This window comes from Stenella coeruleoalba (assembly GCF_951394435.1).
Source record: "Stenella coeruleoalba genome assembly, chromosome: 7".
NCBI classification, from domain to species: Eukaryota; Metazoa; Chordata; class Mammalia; order Artiodactyla; family Delphinidae; genus Stenella; species Stenella coeruleoalba.
Window position 1 is genome coordinate 40751403 of NC_137153.1, and position 24969 is coordinate 40776371.

The following is a 24969-nucleotide window of genomic DNA, read 5'->3' on the forward strand; positions in this document are numbered from 1 at the left end:
TGAAAGAACATTTGTTTTGTGGCTCTGAAATGTTGTTTTTGCAATCTGTATTTTTTCCTAGTATGATGACGACTGCTTTGAAAACCAGAACACATCAGGAAATGACAACTCACTAAGGAGTAGAGTTGTGCAAAACAGAGAGCAAGAAAATGGCAAACAGGTACGGCTGGAAAGCAGTGAGTGAATCTATCACCACGTTAACTACTGTGCAACAGCTATGGGGACAGAAAGCATGGCACTCAGCTGGCACTCAGAGGAATGAGTTAAATGGTAATTTGAGTGTGTAAGGCAGTCATGAGGAAAACACACATGCCCAAACAAAGATTTTGTGTTTATACAACTGTGCTCAGAGTTCTCTGATGAGAAGAGTACCCAGGCTTGCTCTGACACTTCACTATTACTATTAGATTCCAAACTCCATCCCAAGGCAGAAAGCACTGGCTTCAGCAGATAACATCTCAATTTTAAAGTAAATGAGGCAGAAAAGAGTAAGGTTCTAAGACATGGTTCTAAAACTGTGTGCATCACACCCTACAGTTCCTCAGCGACATCTAAGTGTACACAGCAAGCCGAGGTGCTCTGTGACAATGCCACCTCTTATTTCTTTTATATATTGAATTCTGGGTAGGATCTCATTTTTTTGTTTGTTTGCCTGAAAATATCTTTATTATGTGTTCCCTTTTGATGGATATTTTCACTGAGTATAGATTTATTTTTAATTAAAAAAAATTTTAATGAAGTAGAGTTGGTATACAATATTACATAAGTTACAGGTGTAAGGATCTCATTTGAAGACAGCCTTCTGCTAAAAAGGGAGCAAATTGCCCATCTATATCACCCTTTAAAAAGTAATTTTGGGTGCATATTCTGGGGGGAGTTTGCTCATGATAAAAGAATAACTTATTTGAAGTAGAAAATTTGAAATATTATTGCAGCAAAATTTGGAAGACAAAAAGTGACCTAATGACCTGTAGTTCCAGCAAACAAACAAACAAACAAACAAATCAGTGCCTAACATAATAGAATATAGCTCACTTTAATATAAGTACATATACATCAATAGGCACATGTCACATATATTAGGATCATGCTTTCATATTATTGGGTCATTGCCTATTTCATTTAATATATTGTAAAAAGTGTTCATATCACTAAGTAGTCTTCAACCAAAAAAAGAGAAAACAATACTTCTTTTCACACAAAAACCTGCACATGGGTGCTTATAGCAGCTTGATTCATAATTGCCAAAACCTGGAAGCAACCAAGATGTCCTTCAGTAGGCGAATGGATAAATAAACTGTGGTCCATCCAGGCAATGAAATATTATTCAGCACTGAAAACAAATGAGCTATCAAGACATGAAAAGACATGGGGGAGCATTACATGTGTATTACTAAGTCACAGAAGCAATCTGAAAAGGCTGCATACTGTATGGTCCCAGATGATGTTCTGGAAAAGGCAAACTGTGGAGACAGTAAAAAGATCACTGGCTGCCAAGATGGGAGGGAGGGGTGGATGGGCACAGAGGAGTTTTAGCGCAGTGAAAACACTCTGTATGATACTATGACAGTTGATGCATGTTATTAAATGCTTGTCCAAACCCAGAGAATATAGGACACCAAGAGTGAGCCCTAATGTAAACTACAGACTTTGTCGGTTCATCATTTGTAACAAACGTACCACTCTGGTGGGGAAGTCAATAATGGGGAAGGCTGCATGGGGTTGGGGGCGGGCGGAAAAGTATGGGAAATCTCTGTACCTTCCTCTCAATTTTGCTATGAACCTAAATAAAACTGCTCTTAAAAGTCTTTTTTTTAATTGTTTCACCAAAAAAAGTCAAAAACAAAAAATTAGGTATTATTGTAAACAGAAATATGAAGACTGAGGAGTAGCCACTAGATTTGGCAACAATGGTCCTTAGGTGACCTTGGCAGGTGACCTTAGCAGAAGCCATCTCAGACGTAGACGTCTGGTCACAGTGGCTTGAAAAGTGAGCAGGATGTGAAGGAATGTCACCAAAAGTAAGGGCAATTCTTTCAAGTGGTTTGGCTGTGAAGGGAAGGAGGGAGGGTAGATGTCCCATGGTTGTAGGGTCAAGAAGGTTTTGTTGTTGTTTTGTTTTGTTTTAAAGAGGAGAAAGGGTTAAAAACCAAAAAAGAAAACAATAGGAATGCTAGACATTCCATATAGTAGGTAACTTGGGACAATTTTGCTCTAAGAAAATAATAATTATGATCATTTAAATCAAAAATTTACCAAACTTTGACTATTGGCCAAGCTTGGTGTTAGGTGGGAAAAAATGAGAAAGGCTTCTCTGTACTCCTGACCTTTGCAGCTACAGCTTGGATTCAGCTGGTCTCTATTACAATCATCCCATCACCTTCCTTGTACCTGAGGCCCAGCCCACAACAGGAAGGCAGCCTAAGTCAGGAGTACAATGGGAGTTTGGTATCAAAGGACTATATGATCTTTGAGGATCCTTTCAGCTCAGAGACACGCTAATAACTAATTTCTTTTCTTGGGGGGGGTGGGGGGGTGGGTTAAAGTAAAGAGAATTGAAGGTCTCATGGGATCTGACAAAAAGCTAGAGCTGAGATTTGGCATTATACCTCTTAGGGCATGTTCAAAACTGCTCCACATCTACCAGCTTCCTCCCAGCCTTCCCTTGCCTTTGCTTACAATAGCTGGACCAGTTTGAGGCATTATTGCAAAATGATGAGATGCAGGAAATCCTCTCCACCATCACAAGAATAGGATGGGTCATGGATATTTCAAAGCTAAACAGTACCTAGAAAGATTGTCCATAAAAGATAGCCCGGGTATATACTTCACTCAGTCAGTTAGAGCAAGTACTAGCTGAGTAAGGGAAATATTTCCCTTTAACCCAACTGATAGAAGAACCCTAGTTCCCAAGGGTAGTTTAACAGCTCTTGAAGATGCTGAGCTACTGTTCATATCTGCAGACCAAGCCTTGGGCTGCCAGGAAAATAAAACCAGCCTTAGTCTCAGTCCTTTGGAAAGTGGGGCTGGCAGAGAATTAAGGAAGATTTGTGCAGCCTCTGGTATTAACTTCATTTAGCACTTGCCTGAAAACAGAGCGGGAGTTGAATGTAGAGACAGGAACTAAAAGCAGAGATATTAGCCCTCTCCCTGAAGAAATGGAGAAAATACCAATGGCTCCTTCTGAAGTAAAGGGAGAAATGTATGATTTTTTGTGGATTTTTTGTGACAAGGGGGAAAATGTCTGTGCATAGATAATTGGAGACATCATCTTGCAAAATAATTTAAAAGGACCTTTTGGGAAAATTTCCTAGCCAAAATTCTGAGCAAAAGAGATCAGAGTCCATTGTGCTCAGGATTCTCATCATTCCATCTCTGTTCCAATGTCTGATTTTGAGGGTGAAGAGCAAGTGACCATTGAGCAGGATTCTCCAAGAAATGATGAAGATGAGGATGACCAAGAGACGCATCAAAAAGGGTACAGGTTTATACCATAGAAATAACCACACTTACCTCCTCAACACAGTGGTTTTGACACTTTTTAAATTCTCATCTAATTTTTAACATTAATTATGATTTATCAGAGATGGTCACCACCAATCTCCCCTCCCTACTACCCACCCAACACCATTTTCAGAAAAAGTAATGGAGCTCTAGAATAATCAACGTGGTAAATTCAAACTGCTAATGTCCTGGGAACCCAATATCCAGGACAATCTTCTAATTAAAGCTGTGAATTGCCAACTAATTGCTCCAGTCTATACAAAAGTAGTTAATTCATCTTCACAATGTTCAATCAATAAGCAATTGATTTCTCAAAATCCAATTCACTTTAAATCCCAACAAATTTGCTCTTACCTTGTCATATCATAATGTTGCAAGTCCTTATCTCCCATTAGCAGGAGAGACAAATTATTATTTTTATTCTTTGGATCAGAAAAATGAAGCTCAGAGAAGTGACTTAGCCAAGGTTAGTGGAACAAAGCTAATTTAAATTTCAGCTTCTGATTCCCAGTCCAAGATTGTCTGGTACTCTATCATAACATGAAAGTATTTGTAAATTTTCTAAATTCCTATTTAAATTTGGTGTAAATTCCTAAGTCTCTGAGGGACTTTATTTTTATGTATCAGAAGATAGACTCGGCCAGAATTAGGATCAAAAACTCTTGTCACATATACATCATCAAGAATATTTGCCACCTTGGAAACCTGAACTTAGTTTCATCCTTTGTTTTACTTTATGAATCTCTGATCCTGGGGGCTGAGAGCTTCTCTTGGGTGGTCAGAGGTACTCAGGTTTCATCCGTGTTAATGGATGGAAAACAACCACCAGGAGATTGGGAGTTGTTCAGCCTAGATAACCAAATGGCCAAAGCAACTATTTCTAGCTACAGTACTTCCTTTTATGAAGTGTCAAATTGCACTATATACATTCCTTGCCATTAAAAAATCTGATAAATTCAACTTAAAGTAGATGGACGTGCCCTGTTACATGCTGCCTTCCAACGCTGCTACTTTATAACACTATATCCACAGCTGAGGATAATGCATCAGCAGCCTTTCCTAAATTAGACCATGAAAAATTTAAGTCTTTACTATACTTATATTCCCTCAATATGTTCTAGAACAGTGTTTCTAATTCTCAGTACGCATATTCACACACATACATAAGACAAAGTTTTCATGAAATAATGCCTGTCGTCACTATGTATGATACACTCTGAGATGTCCTATGCTTTTGTTTAAGGATGATCATCATGCACAGTGTGACTGACTTCGCAACCCACTAATGGGTCCCAACTCACAGTTATAAACTATTGTTCCAGAAAAGCAATACGCACTACCACTTCATTTAGCTAAGAATTCGACACAGGCCTGCCAGTCACTCTTAATGCCCATGGTGCTGGTGTTGGGCTCACAGACATCTATTCTCCACAAAGTTATGGTCAGTTAAGGCTTCATAACAAAATACAATCAAAGGAGACAGTAGGAATAAGTCGCAGGGGAATGCCCCTGTTTGACGAAATGCAAGAAGGCTTTGTAGAAGCAAAGGGCTTGAGCTGTGCCCTGAAACGTGAAGGGGGCTGAGATTTGGACACAGGGGCATGACTGCTGGAGGGAAGGGAACTGGAGGTGTTCACCAAGGGGACGGGAGCTCCCAGCAGGGGCTGAGTCCTTTGAGATCCTGGGGATTGAGAATCTTCTATATAGGAGAAGGGGTTGTTTTAGAAATCCTGTCCAGTGGCCTGGAAGTGGTCATGATTAAATGTGTGAGTAAATTCCTTCCATTTGGCCTCAAGTGGGAGAATGAAGGCACATTGAGCAAAGAGACATGTGCAGGGAAGCCAGGTTTCAGAGTAAGTGGAGGGCCTGGGGGGGCAACCGGGAGCACCCAGGAGAAGGAAGGACAGTTGCTATGGGTACAGGCCTGTGGCCTCTCCAGACTCCCTCACTGGTGGACAACATCCTCCCCAGAAGAAGTGATCAGATGCACACGTGGCTCACACACCACACACTGCCCTGTAACAAAGCTCTGGGCAGAAACAAATACACCAACAATTCCAGAACGTTCTGAAAAAGCTATATGAGAACCCATTGGTTAACGGTCCTCAAATCCGCGAAATTCTACTTTACATGTAAGCATCCTGTGAAGTCCGTCAGCCTCCTGCTAAACAGGGTGGTGACTGAGGACAGGGAATCTCCAGCTTGCTCACACTTTGGGAACCAGAAGGGAGAACCAGAAGGGATGAGAGTTCATTGGATTTTTTGGGGGGGGCTGCGTTGGGTCTTCAATGCTGCGCGTGGGCTTTCTCTAGTTGCAGCGCGCAGGGGCTACTCTTCATTGCGGTGGCTTCTTTTGTTGCGGAGCATGGGCTCTAGGAGCGAGGGCTTCAGTAGTTGTGGTGCATGGACTTAGTTGCTCCGAAGCATGTGGGATTTTCCCGGACTAGGGCTCAAACCCGTGTCCCCTGCATTGGCAGGCGGATTCTTAACCACTGCGCCACCAAGGAAGTCCCCATTGGAATTTTCTTTTTTAAGTCAACATTTACATGAGAGCTTACAAGCTAATGGAGGCCCTCCTAGCACAGTGAGAAACACTCTCGTCCTATGGTTTATTCTCAGCTTTCGGTTAGTTATCCTGTCCCCTGCTTTATTTCCAGGAGCATGTTTTCTGCATCTCTGTAATTCCTCAGGGCTTTGGCACATCCATTCAGCAAAGGTTAGCAAGCCATGGCTGATTTTAGTCTAAAATGAAATGAGTTTCTTATTTCTATTTTGTAGGACACATACTTCATGAATGTGTTTGCCTGCTTGATTTACAAAGCCTTATCTAGCTTTAGCATGCCAGGTTATGTCGTGTATGTGGTGTTTACCTCTGTCTGCCTTCTTGCTTTTGTGTTGTTACAGGTGCCTGGAAAGGAAGTATGATGCAGTTTATGATTTTTGTAGGGAACACCAAACAATCCTTAAGACCACGACCTGGGGCATTTTAATAGCAGGTAAATAACAAAAGGGGATGGAATACCAATGTCTCTTTTTCAGGATCCCTCAAATATTTGTTTTCTGTAGAAAACAAATAAATCTTTCCCTTCCCCTTGACTTCCCTGAATCATCCAGAGAGGAGAGAATTTAACCAGGATGCCCCTGAGTGGTGGGTCTCAACTTGAGAAGCCCATGTAGATAGCTTCCCTGTCCTGTTTATGCAGCCAGCAGCTCATTTTTTAGGTCACCTACTCTCACTTTGTTATTGTGGTATGGATTTGAGGGTTGGATATTGCAAATTCAGGTAACTGGAAAACATGGTGATAATCACAAGGCAGAAACCTAATTGAAGGGGTGATATAAGTAATCAATCAATGCCTTATACGAACACAACACAAGAAGGAGCCTAGGGTCAGGTAGCCCACTCCTCTTACCTGAAAGCAGGACTAGACTGTCTTCACAGATGAGCAGGTGTCCTGTTTTGACACCCTCCAAACAAAGGGCTCCAGGGCCCATTTGAAAGAACATTCCTGTCTATAAAATGTGAACCCTCCCACCCAAGCCCACAGACATGTATGCAAGACTGCTGCCGCCCCAGAAGGTCCGTAGTTTCCCGGTGCTCACACAGCTAGAACAGGGAGTAAGCAGGATTGAAAGCTTTCTTTGTACCAGCTCAGAGAGTATTTTGCAGACCATACTCAAAACCACACAGCTATGCCATTGTAGTACAAAGTAAGCAGATGGTGTGGCTGCGTGCCAGGGTGACTTTATTTGTAGAATTAAAATACAAATATACAAATACAACTGTCCTTGCCACCTACAAAAACAAGTGGTAGGCCAAACTTAACTTGGAAACAAAGACTTGTTTGCTGACCTTTAATGGAAAACCGTGTTGTTCTTACCCTAGAATATCATCTTCAAAAGCCATCACTTTGGTCATCGCCCTACCTCTTTCCTTTAGAGATGCTGTGGCACTTAGGGATTGTTGTTGTGACACTCAGAGATTTTCCTACTCAAGCTTAGGCAAATCTGGGCTACAAACTAGAAGACTCAATATCTTCTTGCCAGTAGTTGCTTTAGTGCCTGGCCTTTCTCTGATGGAAGCTCACCTGCTAAGTCTGAATATCAGAAAAAGTAGTACTAAGCAAGAGTCCCAGTGATCAGGCAACAGGATTCAAGAATTCAGAAGGTTCTTTGAGAAAAAAGACCTAGCACCTTGTCCTCCTAGCATTCTTGGTGAGACTTTAAAATGTTTTTAAAAACCCAAAATATAGTCCTTATAATCAGAGGCACCTATAGCTATATCAAGAGTACCCCTGCGTTCAATGGTTTCCTGATTGAACCTGCCCTTGGCTGAGCCAGATAAATGCTGGAGGCTGGTCTCCAGCTGATTTGGTGATGCTCACTGTCTGCATTGCTTCCAACAGGTCACCTGGCTCTGGTGATTGCGGCCTGTGTGCTGAACTTTCACAGAGCCCTTCCTCTTTTCGTGATCACGGTGGTTGCCATCTTCTTTGTGATCTGGGATCACTTCATGGCCAAATATGAGTCTCAAATCGCTCAGTTCCTCTCTCCTGGCCAAAGGCTTCTGGACAGCCACTGGTTCTGGCTGAAGTGGTAAATGCTCTTAGTTCTCTTACTGAGGTTGAGAGTGATGTTAGTGTTTTCCAACACTGTTCCATAGATTTGTTCTGAAATTGCTTCCTCATTTATGGGATATTGAAGCTAGAAACAACCTAGGGAATAATCTGTTAAAAAATGCCTTCATTTTACAAGCAGGACATCGAGGCCTAGATAAGGCAAGATGTGCTCAAATGTCCCTACAAACTGTCTTAATTTCAAGTGCCACTAAATGATAAAATGTTGTCCAAAAGTTGGGACGGTTCTGACTTAGACAGGTGGCTTTCTGCTCTGGGCATGAATCTGGACTCTTGGGGAGGAAAGGTCTGTGAATTAGTAAAGCCAACTCTCTCTTATAGGACCCCCTGTCCTGCAAGTGACCATTCAGGGCTTTTCTTTCAGCCTCTCTCTCTCTCTGTGGGCCCTCCTCTCTCTCCAGGTGGCCCTACAGGGTAGGACCCAGAACCCATTCTCCCCAGTGTGGCCCACATGGAGTCTACCAGGAAAGTTCACACATTCTTTGCCTAATAAACCAGGGCTGTACAATCCCAACAGAGCAACCCTCCCTGGCTCTGCCATCCACTGATTCAGTGCTGTCGTATGCCCACTAGATTCCCCAAGGAGTCAGAACCCAGGCTAAAGCCTGACTTAGTTCTCTGAGGCTTGGGTGAGGTCTCCAATGCAGAGGACACATTTCAAGCTCTCCCTTGAAGGGAAGAAGGGAACGCTTCCCCCATCTCCCAAAATGAAGACGTCCAGCAGCTCTCGCAAAGAAATCACCGGACTTCCTCTCCAAGCATCGTTTCTCCTCTCTGACCCCTTTATATATCCAAAGGGCCCAAGTGTTGTGGACACATTGCTTCATTTTTTGACTATGTGCCTTTATAGCTACACCCAAAAAGAGTCTCTTGCAATTTCTAGAAGCATAATTTCCTGGTGCCAGGGTGTGTTAGTCAATATTTTTTGTTTGTTAGTTGAAGCCTGTTTAAGATTTTAAAGTTAGCACAGCAAATGATGCCAAAAGCCTCCTTCTTTGTTCCCTTAGGGTGATTTGGGGCTGCCTGATCCTGGGAGTTATTTTCTGGCTGGTCTTTGACACCGCCAAATTGGGCCAACAGCAGCTGGTGTCCTTCGGTGGACTCATAATGTACATTACCCTGACATTTCTATTTTCCAAGCACCCAACCAAAGTAAGCATGAAATCGAGCATTTCTTGGTCTTTTTCCCTCTTTTTTTCCCTCATGTGTAAATTGCTCAAAATCATGAGTATGAGAGAGTTGAACTGTTATTCAATATTTTTCTTACCTTGCTATGATATTTCAGTGGCTAAGGTGCCCTTTTCCTGAACGTTAATAGTACTGTTGCTCTCTCATTTTTCATTCTCAGTAATTTTCCAGTTGCTCAACCAGTGAGATACTCTCTCCTGTCAAGTCCGATTTCTACTCATGTACTCCCTTCCCCCCCATCAAACACACATACAAAGAAAACTTATCCATTTTTATTCAGATTTCCCCAGACCAACAAATAATCTAATATTCTACCACTGGATTCCGCAGTTATCAAATTTGTATTTGCCATTGAGGCTATTTTACTCCAAAAATTTGTACTTAAGCAGTTTTGTTCGCATAGAATTCAATTCTCACCCTTGTTCTGTCAGCCTGTAACCCAATAAATGGGCAAGAATTCTGAGATATCAAAACTTTCACATATGCTTCATAATGGCAAACTCTGGAAGACTTTACTGGCTGAAAGGCTGATCCAAGAAAAGAGCATTAATCAAAACCAAAGCCACCTGATACAATCCAAATTCTTTGCCCTGTGCGGGTGACCATCTCTGCTATTTTCTGTGCCTCCAATCCCATAGTTCTTTGCAGGCCACTCATCTCTACTCCAAAAATGAAAGCACTTCATTGTCCATTACCACTGCACTCCCTGGGTCTGCATTAGAGTTAATTGGTTCCTTTTACTGTGAAATGAGAGCCCCTCAACAGGGTGGAATTTCACTTAATTCACTTACAAATTGTCAAATCAACAAACCTTGGACACACAGAGAAGTCATGTTCGGCCTTTCCATTTTCCAAATGGGGAAATAATTATATGTATCTAACATTTACAGCATGACCGGGAAGGCCAGATTCTTCCTCTTTTAATGGCCCTTCTAAGACTACTCTTTGTGTCTAAATGATTTTATCTTGACAAAATGGTTACATACACTGCTGGGACTGAAGGCTTAATCTCAGGTTTATGAAGAGGGAGCACAACCCTGAGATTTTTAGGTATGATTCTATGGAGGGATTCTCTGCTCACGACTGCTTTGGCCTCCGAAAGAAGGTGGATCACAGGCCACATCTGAGAAGCTTCCAAGGAAATAGTTATCCTCTGGGCATTTATGCTGAGTTCAGCATTCATTTTCTAATAACCTATATCTCTTCCTATTTCTGTATAGGTTTACTGGAGGCCTGTCTTTTGGGGTGTTGGGTTACAGTTTCTTCTTGGGCTTTTGATACTAAGGACAGAACCTGGATTTATGGCTTTTGATTGGCTGGGGAAACAAGTTCAGGTAAATTTGGTTCAAAAGAATGCCTTGCTTTTATAGTGCTTTTAACATTTGAATATAACCCTCAAGACATGTCAGAAATAGCTTTATTTGTCCGCATTAGTTGACCCAAATTTTAATTCCATAGCATGAATTAGACAAATAACTTTGTTTATGTTAATCTGTGTAGTTTATTAATATTCTGGTCGTCTCTTACCCATACCGTCCACTACATCACTCCTCAATCCCATTTGACCCCTTCATCCTGCCTGAGGGGTGTCACTCTTCTAAGATGTTTCCCCCAACAGAGAAAAAGCTTTCTTTGCATCTAGTGGCAACCAGTACCTCCCAAGTACCATCTGTGGCTTCTGGAGCAAGTTACCACACCCAGCTTATTCGTTAGCACCCTAGAGTCAGAGTGAATGTCAGAAACGCCAGGAAACCTGTATGCAGTTATAGTTCTAAGATATACTTCCAGGCCAACCACTGGAGGGGGAAAGTTGACAAAATTAACTCTCTAAGTCTATCCCACAAGTTTTCTGAGTCCCCACCCTCTGCAGAGCCGTAGGTCCTGTGGATGGTAACTACCTCTTTAGTGCTTGTCATGATCTGCTCTTTTCCTTTCTTTAACTCAGACATTCCTGGAGTACACTAATGCTGGCGCCTCATTTGTCTTTGGTGAGAAATATGAAGACCACTTTTTTGCATTTAAGGTAAAGCCAAACACTTTTTTTCTATGTAGACACTCCCTTTTCAGTAACTTCTCAGTCTTTGTAGATGTTCAGATAGAACCTAACTGATCAGAACCCAGGCATATACCTGCCAGGCATGTTATAGGGACACAGCCCATCACTGGGCTTTCTCCTTTACCTGAAGTCAGTGGACTGAAAACATTTAATTTTTTTACAGTAACATTCAGGGAAACATGTAGAGGAAGTCAGGAATACTGAAACACAGGCATACCTCAGAGATATTGCCGGTTCGGTTCCAGACCACCGCAATAAAATTAATACCGCGGTAGAGCCAGTCAAAAATTTTTTGGTTTCCCAGCTCATATAAGTTATGTTTATACCCCACTGTAGTCTAGTAAGTGTGCAATAGCAGTATGTCTAAAAAAAGTACACACCTTAATTAAAAAATACTTTACTGCTAAAAAAATGCCAAAACAATTACGATAGTAACATCAAAGATCACTGATCACCATAACAAATATAATAATAATGAAGAAGTTTGAAATATTGTGAGAATTACCGAAATGTGACCCAGAGACACAAAGTGAGCAAACGCTGTTGGAAAAATGGCGCTTACAGACTTGCTCGCCCAAGGTTTACCAAAATCGTTCAGTTTGTAAAAAACACAACCTCCAAGAAGTGCAATAAAGCAAAGCGCAATAAAACAAGGTATGCCTGTACTTTTGGATGTCTTGTAGCATTTGCTGAGATAGTTATGAAAGATCATGTGGGGGGGGGGGACTTCCCTGGTGGCGCAGTGGTTAAGAATCCGCCTGCCAATGCAGGGGACATGGGTTCGAGCCCTTGTCCGAGAAGATCCCACATGCCGCGGAGCAACTAAGCCTGTGCACCACAACTACTGAAGCCCACACACCTGGAGCCCGTGCTCTGCAACAAGAGAAGCCACCGCAATGAGAAGCCCACACACCACAACGAAGAGTAGCCCCCTCTCCCTGCAACTAGAGAAAGCCCGCGCACAGCAACAGGACCCAACGCAGCCAAAAATTAATTCATTCATTCATTTTCTTAAAAAGATCATACGGGGTAATAGTATCTGAGATTTCAGGGAAAAGAACATTAGGTCCCTGGCAATGAATAGACATATGGCTGCTAATGCCTCCCCAGTCCAAGCTCAGTGACAGCCCTGCAGTCAGGAAACTCCTTAATCCCAGACAAACCGGGACAGCTGGTCACTCACATCAAGCTCTGTTCTTCCAGAGCCATCCCCTTGCTTAACATTTCCCCTCTCCCCTTCAGCACAGCCTTCACCTCGGCAGGCCTGCAAGCTGGGCCTCCTCCCAACCAAAGGAGGGATGTTATTTTACAGGCGAAAGGCAACTTGGCAACTTGGCCCCATGCTCAGGCCTAATCGATTCTCTCCCAGGCCTCCCCCATCCCCAGGAAGCCCATCTTCCTCTGGGAAGTCCCTGCAAATCCTTGTCGATTAGTCAGAAACATGCATTTGGCTTTTCCTTCAGATTTCTTTTTTTGTGGTGTGCTATTGTTCCTACACTTCTCCATTGTCTTCTCACTCGGGGACTCCAAATTTACCGCCAATTACCTCGGCATCGGTTAGGCCAACTGCTATGCTGAATCTTTTTTTAAACTGCTGACTTGATACTTTGGTGCTGAGATAACTAAGCCATCTCCGAAAGGTCAAATGTTTACAAATTGAGATAGAAATATGCTCCTGTCATGAATTGAATCCAGAATTACAAAAAATAATATCACGGAGAAGGAGGAACTTGCTGCCCAGACTGCACCAGTGTCTTCAGACCTCCCCCAACCCTCTGCCCCCAGGGCAGTAGTCTCCATCCTTTCTGCCAAAGCAGATTCCTGTGGGAACATTGGGGAGATGAGCCCCTTTAACTCCCTGAAGCTTTCAGGAAGGCTCTGCCTGCCCATTAAAGCCAATAAAATCACATAAGTGAGCGAGCTCTGAATAATGGCACAAAAAGTCTTTTAATATATATTATTAATAGATTTTTCTAAATTAGACCCTGTACAAATTGTCCTTGGCCATTCTGTGTCTCTGGTGGCAGCTTGTCCCTGGCCATTTAGCTGGGAACAGAGGGGAAGGGGAACAATGGAGTAGGGGTGGGGAGGGACCCAGACCACAGCTCTGTGTGGTCTATGCAGGGAAGAAACTGTTCCCTGTAGACACACAGGCTGCGTTGAAGGCATCCAAAGAGCATCAGGAAAATCGGATCTAGAAAAAGACAACCTTTGTTAACACAGAAGTAAACTAGTTTCCAGAGTTTAATCTTTGTAAAGTGATTCAAAAATCTATAGGTAAAATAGTTATTATTCTAAAAGCTAAATCCACGAATGCTTGCTTTATACAAGGCATTGTTTAAGCACCTACTGTGTCACTACTGTGAATAAGGATCTGAGGTAGCTCACACTTAATCGTGACCCAGGTTACTTTGCTAATAAGTAGTGAAGCCCATGTCTGTTTAATATCAGAACAACAAGAATATCTGCCAGTGGCTTTCAGTTTCTTGATCTAATTATTACAAATTCCCCCCAAAACGTCATTCCTTCTCTTAGAAACTAAAGTAAGAAAAGCTCATCATAGCAGGATTTTTTTTTTTAAGTCAAGTTTCCTATGAAATAGACTCAAGCTTATCCAGAACAAATTAGAGTAAGAGACTGTAGATGGGGAAGTTGCCTGTTAAAAACGTTGTTTAGTTCAAGAGGAGTTTCCAGTATCTTGATGACATTTCAGAGGGGGAAAAGGAGGCAGAAAGGAGACTGATCTGAAAGCTACTAATACTGCTGGGGCCAATGTTAACCCGTGACCACTCTTCCCCACCACCCCCCCCAGGTCCTGCCCATCGTGGTTTTCTTCAGCACTGTGATGTCCATGTTGAACTACCTTGGATTGATGCAGTGGATCATTAAAAAGGTACCAGGACTAGAAGGCAGCGGGTGACCGGTGCAGAGCTGATTATCGCAGGGACAAATTCTTGAATGCCTTTTATCTGGGTTTTTCCAAAGTACCTTTCCCTTTGTACCAAGATCCACACCCACCCCAAGTTATTAGATTTAAACCCAAAAATCCTACATGGGTCCACAGAGGGAATTTTATCTCCAGGACTTCTAATAGGGCTGTGACTTGCAACACACTGAGCATCTTCATGAAGCAGTTATTCCGTTAGCCAAAGAATTGACTCCAAGGGATGGGGACCTGATTGTCCCTTCATCTTGGCTATCTGCCCAAGGCTTACACAGTCACTGCTTATCCTCAGATGATAACGAAAGTGGACCCTCCTGGTCTAGGAGTTGCTAGAGAATCAAAGCAAGAAGGGGAAGCTGATCTTTTCTCCTGAGGGATTTTTGTAAGCACACAAAATTTTTTTTTTAGGTCTGAAAAGTTAACCTCAGTTCTGCTGCCCCAGCAGCTGTCAGTCCTACGTTATGTTAGATCACAAAACTCAGAAATTTGTAAGCTAGTTTGAATGCACATGAGAGCAAGGCAGTGTATACAGGGCTTGGGCACAGACACAGCCCTCTTTTGATCCCTGTAAAGAAATAAAATTTATTTATTTTAAAAAAGAAAAAGAGAGACAGAGCCAGAATACCAGCAGAATTAAAAGTTTCAGCAAGAGCACCAGGGCGCATCGTTTTCTAATTGTCAGTTTAAACATTCAGCATTCCTGTGTCCACATCGAAGCAGGAAGGAAGGAGAGAGGATGCAACAGGAAGTCCCCATTCTGAGGTGGGCACCACAGTCCCTGGTTGGAAGGACCACTACAAATTGGGACCATCAACTATGTTTGTTTGAGAGTTAAGTAGAAAAGGCCAAACCTCAACTACATCCCATTACTTATTAGCTAGGCAAACTTTGACAGAACAGCTAAACTGTTCTGTGCCTTGGTTTCCTCTTCTGTAAAATGGGCCTAATTATAGGACCTCCCTCAAAGGCTTATGGTGAGGATTAAATGCATTACTCAGAACAATGGCTTAAAACAGTGCCTGGAATGCTGTGAAGACTGCCATGACTGTTAGCAATTATTACAACTTATTACTTGTACACAATAGACATTCAAAAAACTTTACTTGTACGAAATAGACATTTCAATAGACATCGTATAGTGTTCAAAGTATATACAATGACTCAGACTTACCACTCAAATAGGATTTGATCAGCCTGCACTATGGACTATATAAGGTATACTCAAGTTCAGTACAATTGTTGAAGGCCTCAGTATTTTCCTCCAGTTTAAAGATTTTTATCCCTACTTTGAAGTTCTGTGTATACAAATAGTTCTTTACTGACTTTATCCTTTTTTGCCTTTTAGGTTGGATGGGTAATGCTAGTGACTATGGGAACATCTCCTGTTGAATCTGTAGTTGCTTCTGGCAATATATTTGTTGGACAGGTAAGTTGTAATATCAAAAAACAAAACACTTGCTAAAATGGATACTCTTTCCAGAAAGAGAAATAAAAAAATATGATGGTGTTATTTCTTTTAGTGTAGGGAGAAGGGTGTCAAGATAATGAACCCTCAATATTGACAATGTCCAGATTCCAAGGAGAGAGAAAGAGAGAGAGAGAGAGAGAGAGAGAGAGAGAGAGCGCCCTTCTAAGAGTATCAATGCACTAGTGTGGAATTTGGGTCCTTGAAAATTTATGGAGAGGAAGAAAGATTGAATCATTTTATCAAAGCATAAGGCTTCTCATGTATAGATTCTCAATAAGTCCTTTCTGAATTAACTGAATTGTTGAGGTTTCTGGCCCACCCATCAGAGGCTAGCAGCTCATCTACTCAAATGGAGTTCACCATTTATCTTGAAGCTGCAAACATGTAACAGACAGCCTCACACTCTGTAGTATAATGCTTGTGGCAACGAAAGAGACCAAAAAGGCTTTCCACCAACACCGTGCAGCCATATAAATAGTTAAGCTCATTCTCAACTTATCTGAGCAGTCTCTTTGCTGAGCCTGAAGAAAAATGCTGGTGAGCAAAAGTATTTTCACCTTCCTTATCCATCATGTGGATAAATGCTCTTTTTTAAAAAAATATTTATTTATTTACTTATTTATTTGGTTGCACCGGGTCTTAGTTGCTGCAGGAGGCCTCCTTAGTTGCGGCTCACCAGCTCCTTAGTTGTGACACACGGGCTCCTTAGTTGTGGCATGCAAACTCTTAGTTGCAGCACGCATGTGGGATCTAGTTCCCTGACCAAGGATCGAGCCTGGGCCCCCTGCATTGGGAGTGTGGAGTCTTATCCACTGCGCCACCAGGGAAGTCCCGATAGATGCTCTTTTGCCCGAAGTCCATTTAAGCAAAGAAGTATGTTGCCAAGTTCTGTCCCTCAAAATGGCAGCATTCCTAAGGGGTAGATAAGTAAGAAATGGTAATAATCATCCTCATCATTCAGGATCTATGGCTTCAGGCAGAATGGAATCACACACCGAGGAAACCAAGTGTGAATACTTGCTAGCACGGCTGTGCAAAGAAATTGAACTCGAAGCAAAAATCAAGTCACCCAGAAAAACACATGGCTCCAGATCAGTAGACTTATACAACTGCTCCAGGCAGGCTGAGCCTTCTGATTGGTAAGCCCAGCTTACTAGCCTGGAGCAAAGTCTTTAGAGTGGGGCCCATACTTCTTTGCCCAGGAGTTGAAATTGTTATAATTATAGCCATAAAATCTCTCAGGACTAATTAGGGCACCATCTTGAGTTGATTACTCCTACCTGCAGGGTAAGAGGGCTCATGTACTGAGTTTCTATTTGGTCCATAAATTGAAGCTCAACACACTCAATCTCATAGCACAATTAGAAATAATGAGGGGAAAATTGTAAAATTGCACACATGCTTCTGTGGTGCTCAATTTGATACTTAATATGCTAAAAGTACAGCTATTATTTATGGAGAGCCCATGCTGCAGGCCACCTGCCCTCCTTAATGGGACTCAAGCCTTTACAACTACACTGTAATTGATTGCTTTCCATGCAAGGGGAAGAGGGGGGTCTCTGATTCTCAATTAGGAATGGGCCTGTGGGCATCGGTATATGTTATTGCTGGTATTTTTTCACACTTGTGTCTTGTTTCCCTATAGTATCAGCAAAGAGGTTTAGGGTCTGTTGAGATGAAGCTGGAAGATAGGAAGTCACAGAGGTTTGGGAATCACAGTTCCCAAGGCCAGGCCACTGGGCAGTTACTTGGCCCATGGTGCTCCAACCTTAGAAAAGAGTACTAAGCCATCACAGTCCAATCCTAGGCTAGGTGAGAGCCTTATGTGAATTGGCCTTGCAAACTTCACACGTGACTCTGTATGCTCACTGCCCTGGAGTCCAAAAGACCCAGACAATGATGGTGTGGGTTCTCAAACATGAGCACGCATCGGAACCACCAGGAAGCCTTGTTAAAACACCACTGCTGGATCCAGCCCCAGAGTTTCTGATTCAGTAAATTTGGGAATTTGCATGTCAAACAAGTTCCTGAGTCAAGCTGATAGAGTTGATCTGAAGCCCACTCTTAGAAATACTGCTGTAGAGAATGGAATTTTGAGTAAATTAGCATGTCCTCGTAAGGGAACGTTTAATCTGATCACTTTTTGTTTCCAGACAGAGTCTCCACTGCTGATCCGACCATATTTACCGTGCGTCACCAAGTCTGAACTCCACACAGTCATGACCGCTGGGTTCTCTACCATTGCTGGAAGTGTCTTAGGCGCATACATTTCTTTTGGGGTAAGAATGTTTGGGGATTAATTTATAAAACCTCTTCTTCCTTTGCTATTGTTATTTCTGCTTTTTCCTTTACTATTACTGCCAGATAAGGAGGGCAAAAGAGTGTTCTTTTTGCTGTCTAGTTGGTCACAGTTTCTTTGGCATTTGAATGGAGTGACCCCAAGGAGCTTTGGTGTTTCACTCTCATATCTCTGCCACCTAAATGTGAACTATATCCACCCATAGCAGAATGAAATCATATTATGAGGTTAATTTGGCTGAAAATTTGAGTAAGTAAAAAAAAAAAAACTATTACTGACACTAAAGGCCATCTAGTTCAGTGGTCAGCAAACTATGGCCCATGGGCCAAATTTAGATCACTTCCTTTTTTTGTAACTAAAGTAAACTAAAGTTTGATTGGTAACCAGCTATCCTGTTCATTATCTAAGCAGCTTTTATGATACAGACTTGAGTAGTTGTGGCCCTAAAAGCCAAAACTATTCACCCTCTACAGAAAACATTTTCTGACTCCTGGCTTACAGCACTGATTCTCAAAACTTACTTCACGTTAGAATCACCTGGGAGCTTTTAAAAGCCCTAATGCCCAGGCCCCTACCCAGAGTAATTCAACAGAATCTCTTGGGACGAGACCCAGGCATCAGTGTTCCCTTTCAATCCTCAGGTTTCAATGTATAGCCCAGTTTGAAAGCAGGGGGTCTATGGGATGGCGCTGAAGAACGTTATGGTAACTGGTGCACATGCCCTGAGCACAGGGCTTATTTACAACCCCTGGTGGAGAAATGGAATAACACAGCAGCTGTGTGGTCCAGGTGATGAGGAATTCTTACAAGATAGGCAAGTTTCATTCCAGGACTTCATCTGAGCCTCACAGAGCGAATCAGTAGGAAGAGGGAAGAAAAAAGGGTGAAGGAGACCTCAGGAATACCAGTTTGACTGACTCCCCAGATGGATTGCTGTAGGAATTCTACCTACAAAACTGTGCTGTGTGGAATGGGAGTGGGGAGGCAGGTGCAGATTCTATAATTCTGAAAATACAGGGAAGAGAATCCAGAAACAAGATAAGGATGTGGGGAGGGAAGGGGGAAGAGTTTAAGTAGACCTGCAAAGAGGAAAACAAATCGCTTACAGATTAAAGGGACTCTGGATAAACACATATTATGTAGGGGCACAAAGGACATCAGGAAAGCAAAAGGAAAATGGAGAGGGGTGTACCCATGCCTGCACCCCAGATACCCACCATCTAAACTGATGATGTAATGAAATAGCTTTAGGGACTATAAGAACATTCAGAGGAACAACAGAGAGGTAGGGTTATCTTCCTTGAAAATTTCTACAACACAGGATTAATTAATTCTCTTCTGAAATGCTCGGATTGTGGTTTTGTGCTTCTCCCCGAGGATGTGGTCAACTGGTATAACTTCCTCCCTCCTCTCAAGGTGATACCCAGCGTGTGGCTCTTCCAAGCCTCCAAAGAAACATTGATTTCTGGCACGTAATCAATGCCTGCCTTGTAAGGCATTTGAGCCATTCATTCGGAACACAACAGAAAAGCTAAACCTAAGTTGGTCCTCCTTCTCCTGAAATCACAGGTTTCGTCCTCTCACTTGTTAACTGCTTCAGTTATGTCTGCACCTGCGGCATTGGCTATTTCTAAACTTTTTTGGCCTGAGACAGAAACACCTAAAATCACCCTCAAGAATGCCATGAAAATGGAAAACGGGTAAGTGGGACACGTTCACCTAGTTATTAGTTATTGACTATACAAGCAGGAGGTTGGTGAGAGGGGAGGTTTGCTCCAGTCCAAAGTACAGCAAGAATTTGATTATCAGAGAACACAATGAATTAAAGTGAATTTAATTTCCCATGACTATGTAGACTTCACCCAAAGTATCTTGTTTCAGTACTCAAGGAGATCTTTTCTAAATATCAATACCTAAATGTCAATACATTTCCTTGACTGTTCAGTGTAGATATTTCATTTAATTAACTTTTTTAGATTGAAGTATACTTGATTTTCAATATTATATTAGTTTTAGGTGAAGAGAGATTTAATTTTAAATATAGCATAGGGTTCATTGGGCCATGATTTAAGACTGTTAGAAAGCCATAGGATCACTGTTTCTGGAAGTTTCTTATATTATAGGGAAGAAAAGTGTGGTATCGGTATTCCTTTTTATTAAAATTTATTTATTTATATATTTATTAAAATATTTCTTTCTTTATTTGGCTGCATTAAGTCTTAGTTACGATGTGAGAGCTCTTCATTACAGCAGGCCGGCTTCTCTCTAGTTGTGGTGTGTGGGCTCAGTAGTTGAGGCACACAGGCTCTCTAGTTGTGGCACACAGTCTCTCTAGTTGTGATGCGTGGGCTCTAGAGCCCGTAAGCTTAGTTGTCCCACGGCATGTGGGATCTTAGTTCCCCGACCAGAGATCGAACCCACGTCCCCTGCATTGGAAGGCGGATTCTTAACCATCGGACCACCAGGGAAGTCCCAATATAGGTATTTCTAACCCCTCGTAGGTTCATTTACTTTTTGCCCTGTTCAAAAGAAAGAGAAGAGGGTGGAAAAAACTAAGGGATTTAGGGTATTCAAAAGTATGTCATTAAGTAACAGAATTCATCAACCAATATGTTTCTGAGATTCATCCCTTGTTTGTATGTAGAGAGAGTCATAACCATGAGTGAAAAAGCAAGTTGCCAAAGAATATATATGGAATATGTGGATTTCACTTATATAGTTAGCAAGTATGTAAACTGACACAATGTATTATGTAGGGATAAAGAAAATTGAAAAGAAAGGGAATCATAAGCAAATTCCAATGGGCCAAGTACCTCTGATATTAGAGAGAAGAAGATGAGATGAAGTAGGGGGTGCTCAAAGCTGATGTGACTCTCCATTTCTTAAATGAGGTGGTGGATACACAGGCCTTCCTTGAATTGCTAGTTCTTTTACTGTGAATATTTTATAAATATTCTCTGGAAGCTACTTTTAATTAAATATCATTGTTAAAACCTGTAATATTTTTATCCCAGTTTTTTATTATAAACGCCTCCAAATTAAAAGAGTAGTATAACATTTAGACACTCATATGCCCATCACCTACACTCAACAATTATAAATCCCATCATGATTTCACGGAATTCAGGTATTTCAGCCAGGACATGGGTCTGAGAGTTTGTCTCTCCATTTGAATGAGCTCTGATTATGCCATTTCTACACCTGTGATGTCCATCCACTGATAATCCCTTGGTAATTCTGGAATTGCTATTTTTTGATAAAGTGATTCAAAGAATCTCCTAGAAGCCGCAGCACAGGGAGCATCCTCATCCATTCCCCTGGTGGCAAACATCGCTGTGAATTTGATTGCCTTCCTGGCCCTGTTGTCTTTTGTGAATTCAGCCCTGTCCTGGTTTGGAAACATGTTTGACTACCCACAACTGAGTTTCGAGGTATGATTCTATCATGCTTTTCCTCCTTTTTGTTTCTTCCAATCTTTGTTTAAAAATGAAATAGGTTTGTGAACAGCCTTTCCTAACGTGTATAGTGCACTCTTATACAATGTACAAACTTATCATGAATCCCACACCCCTTTTGCTGTCTCCTATCACCCTCCTTACCCCAACACAGAACCATTCTGTCCTGACCCCGTTCCCCAAAATCCAGGTTACTTCAAATGACCCAGTTTCAACCTTGACTCCTAATGGATATAGACAGGCTAGAGAATGCACAGGGATCTCTGTGCCTAAAAGACACACAGAGGGGGCGGGAACAATCTGGTCATGAGCGTGAGGCCGAAGAACCGGAAGCAAATCACTACTCTAATAAAGTATCCATTTTTGGTTTTTGTAGGTAATATGCTCCTACATCTTCATGCCCTTTTCCTTCATGATGGGAGTGGACTGGCAAGACAGCTTTATGGTTGCCAGACTCATAGGTTATAAGACATTCTTCAATGAATTTGTGGCTTATCAGAAACTGTCAGAATTGATCCATTTAAGGCAAGAGAGTGGACCCAAATTTGTGGATGGTGTGCAGCAATATATGTCGGTGAGTAAATTTTTCCCCCCAATATACTTCTTTGTCACACACATACGTTCATCAAACAGCTGCTGGTGCCTCTGTGTGTCAGGCACCATGCCAGGCATTTGGGGTACATCAGAAGGAAACAGGCCCAAAATCTCTGACATCATAATGTACATAATGACTCATAATTGTCATTTGTGTTGAGTTAATCACAGTGTCTGTGCGCACACACGTGCGCGTGTGTGTGTGTACAGAAAGAAACGCAGCTAATCCTTACCACTGTGATCATTTACCTTTGAGCACTATCAGTACAAACCCAGAGTCATATGAGCTGGGATTGGAGTCAATCAACAGATACTTATGGAATGTCTTCTGTGAGCACTGTGCTATGTACCGAGGCCATGGTGTTGAATGAGTGATAAGGCCTCTGCTCTCACGGGGCTCATAGTCTAATGACCAGGAAGGACTCTTCCTTCCTATTGAAGAAATTTTTTGAACTCTGAGAAACTGCCTAAGTGCCGCATAGCACCTGGACATCGAAAGAAACAGTGAGACACAGTAACTACTCTCCGAGTGAATGAGGGAAGAGAAAAAGCTCGGGGCCTTTCAGACAAGCACCCTATAATTATGTCAGGATTTCGGGTCCATAGCCTGCAAGGAGATGCTCATGTCTGCTTGGCCTTGAATGGGATGAGGGAACTTGGAGGAGGCCATTATTTAAGCCATATTTGCAGCTGAGTCTCTAACTTCTACTTTCCAGAAGAACAGAATTGTCACACGTGGAAACTCTTAGGGAAATGGTGAACATTTCCAACCACCACCATGACTCATTAAAACAATCCATTTGGAATGAATGTCCTGGGCAGGTATTTGGCTTTAAAAGGAACGGGAAGGGAAAGCATGCTGCCCAAGGTTCTAACTGAGACTGCCCGCCTCTGACCACCACCACCATCTCACCCAAACACCAAACATGCAAATTTTCCTCCCACCTGTCACACAAATACCACAGCAGACTCCAGGAGAGTACTGATTTGTATTTTACGGTCAGGGCATTTTGACCCACACATCTGATATGAACAAGAGCTCTAGGACAATAGGTCTCCTGCATCTCAAATGTTCATTCTTCAACTGACCACGCAATGGAGCTTGGCCAAATGTCCTCATTGTTTGGATGCCACCACAAACTAGCTTGCTTCTCTGCCAAAAGTAAAGAATAGGCTAAATTAAGTGAAATGTTTTCCATCCCCAACTGGCAGTTGCCTGGAGAACGTAGTTTTGCTAAAAGGAAGCTCTCAGTTCTGGTTGTGCTAAGCAGGTTTGTGAACAGGTTATTAAGAGGACAGAAATAGAACAGTAGAGCTGATTTAGGTTGGGAGTGAGCCCAACCAGAGGCAGACCCACAGAAGATATTTGGAGATATGAGCTCAATGGCTTCTGCTATTGTTGAGTCACAAAGGGGAAAACATTTTGTTTTTCCCAATTTGTTATTTCCAATCAACCAAATGGGGGTGAGTTCCTACAATTTCTGTTTACCAACCAACAAGTGGTGGGAGTGTCCCACCATCTACTGGAAAAAGTACCACGTGACTAAAACATTTGATCTGGGTCCATGAGGCAAAAACCCAGTGTAATCCATTGCATTATGCCCACTGATGACCTCCATCTAAGCGGTCAGAATGTGTAGGTGCAGACGGCCAACAGGCACATGGAAAGATGCTCAACATCACTAATTATTAGAGAAATGCAAATCAAAACTATGAGGTATCACCTCACACCAGTCAGAATGGCCACCATTAAAAAGTCTACAAATAATAAATGCTGGAGAGGCTGTGTAGAAAAGGTAACCCTCCTACACTGTTCGTGGGAATGTACATTAGTGCAGCCACTATGGAAAACAGTATGGAGGTTCCTCAAAAAACTAAAAATAGAGTTTCCACATGATCCAGCAATCCCACTCCTGGGCATATATCTGTACAAAACTATAATAAGAAAGGATACATGCACCCCAGTGTTCATAGCAGCACTATTTACAATAGCCAAGACATGGATGCAACCTAAATATCCATCGACAGATGAACGGATAAAGAAGGTATGGTCGGTATACATAATGTAATACTACTCAGCCATAAAAAAGAATGAAATGATGCCATTTGCAGTGACATGGGTGGACCTAGAGATTATCATACTAAGTGAAGTAAGTCAGAAAGAGAAAGACAAATACCATATGATATCACTTATATCTAAGTGGAATCTAAAATACGACACAGATGAACTTATTTATGAAATAGAAACAGACTCACAGACAGAAAACAAACTTATGGTTACCAACGGGGAAAGGAGGAGGGGGAAGGGATAAATTAGGAGTTTGGAATTAGCAGATACAAACCACTATATATAAAATTGATAAACAACAAGGTCCTACTGTATAGCACAGGGAACTATATTTAATACCCTGTAATAAACCCTAATGGAAAAGAATATATATATATATGTGTGTGTGTGTTTGTGTGTATATATATATATATGTTTATATAAATATATATATATATAACTGAATCACTTTGCTGTACAGCAGAAACTAACACAATGTTGTAAATCAACTATACTTCAATTAAAAGAATAAGAGAAATGTGTATGTAGCACGTTGTCCCCAGAATGAGCTCTTTATCACTCCACCATTTTCATCATTTTCTCCTTCTTAAATATAATACTTTGCATGTTTGTTTGTTTACACATAAAACATACCATGGTACAGAATTCAAAAGGTACAAGAGATGTGGAGGGAAAAGGAAGTCATCCTCCCTATTTCTTTGCCATTCACCTCCTCTCCCTGTTCCACATTATGCTCACTGTTGTTAGTGTTGCTCT

At 41.9% G+C, this 24969-nt stretch overlaps 2 protein-coding genes across 2 annotated transcripts in view; one reads left to right on the forward strand and one right to left on the reverse strand.

Annotated features, from left to right (window-relative positions):
- The window catches only part of LOC307188659 (uncharacterized protein), a 272424-nt gene that overhangs the window by 236674 nt on the left and 10781 nt on the right, over nucleotides 1-24969 (reverse strand). The gene's annotated exons all lie outside the window — the stretch shown is intronic.
- The window catches only part of SLC28A3 (solute carrier family 28 member 3), a gene marked incomplete at its 5' end in the record, with an annotated part of 57438 nt that overhangs the window by 27569 nt on the left and 4900 nt on the right, over nucleotides 1-24969 (forward strand). Inside the window, 13 exons of the mRNA XM_079926083.1 lie at nucleotides 62-160; nucleotides 3399-3478; nucleotides 6409-6500; nucleotides 7911-8100; nucleotides 9149-9293; nucleotides 10550-10663; nucleotides 11275-11352; nucleotides 14198-14278; nucleotides 15675-15755; nucleotides 17951-18076; nucleotides 19666-19796; nucleotides 21359-21527; nucleotides 21928-22125. Of these exons, the coding sequence (XP_079782209.1) occupies nucleotides 62-160; nucleotides 3399-3478; nucleotides 6409-6500; nucleotides 7911-8100; nucleotides 9149-9293; nucleotides 10550-10663; nucleotides 11275-11352; nucleotides 14198-14278; nucleotides 15675-15755; nucleotides 17951-18076; nucleotides 19666-19796; nucleotides 21359-21527; nucleotides 21928-22125 (1584 nt within the window). The remainder of the gene's footprint in view (nucleotides 1-61; nucleotides 161-3398; nucleotides 3479-6408; nucleotides 6501-7910; nucleotides 8101-9148; nucleotides 9294-10549; nucleotides 10664-11274; nucleotides 11353-14197; nucleotides 14279-15674; nucleotides 15756-17950; nucleotides 18077-19665; nucleotides 19797-21358; nucleotides 21528-21927; nucleotides 22126-24969) is intronic.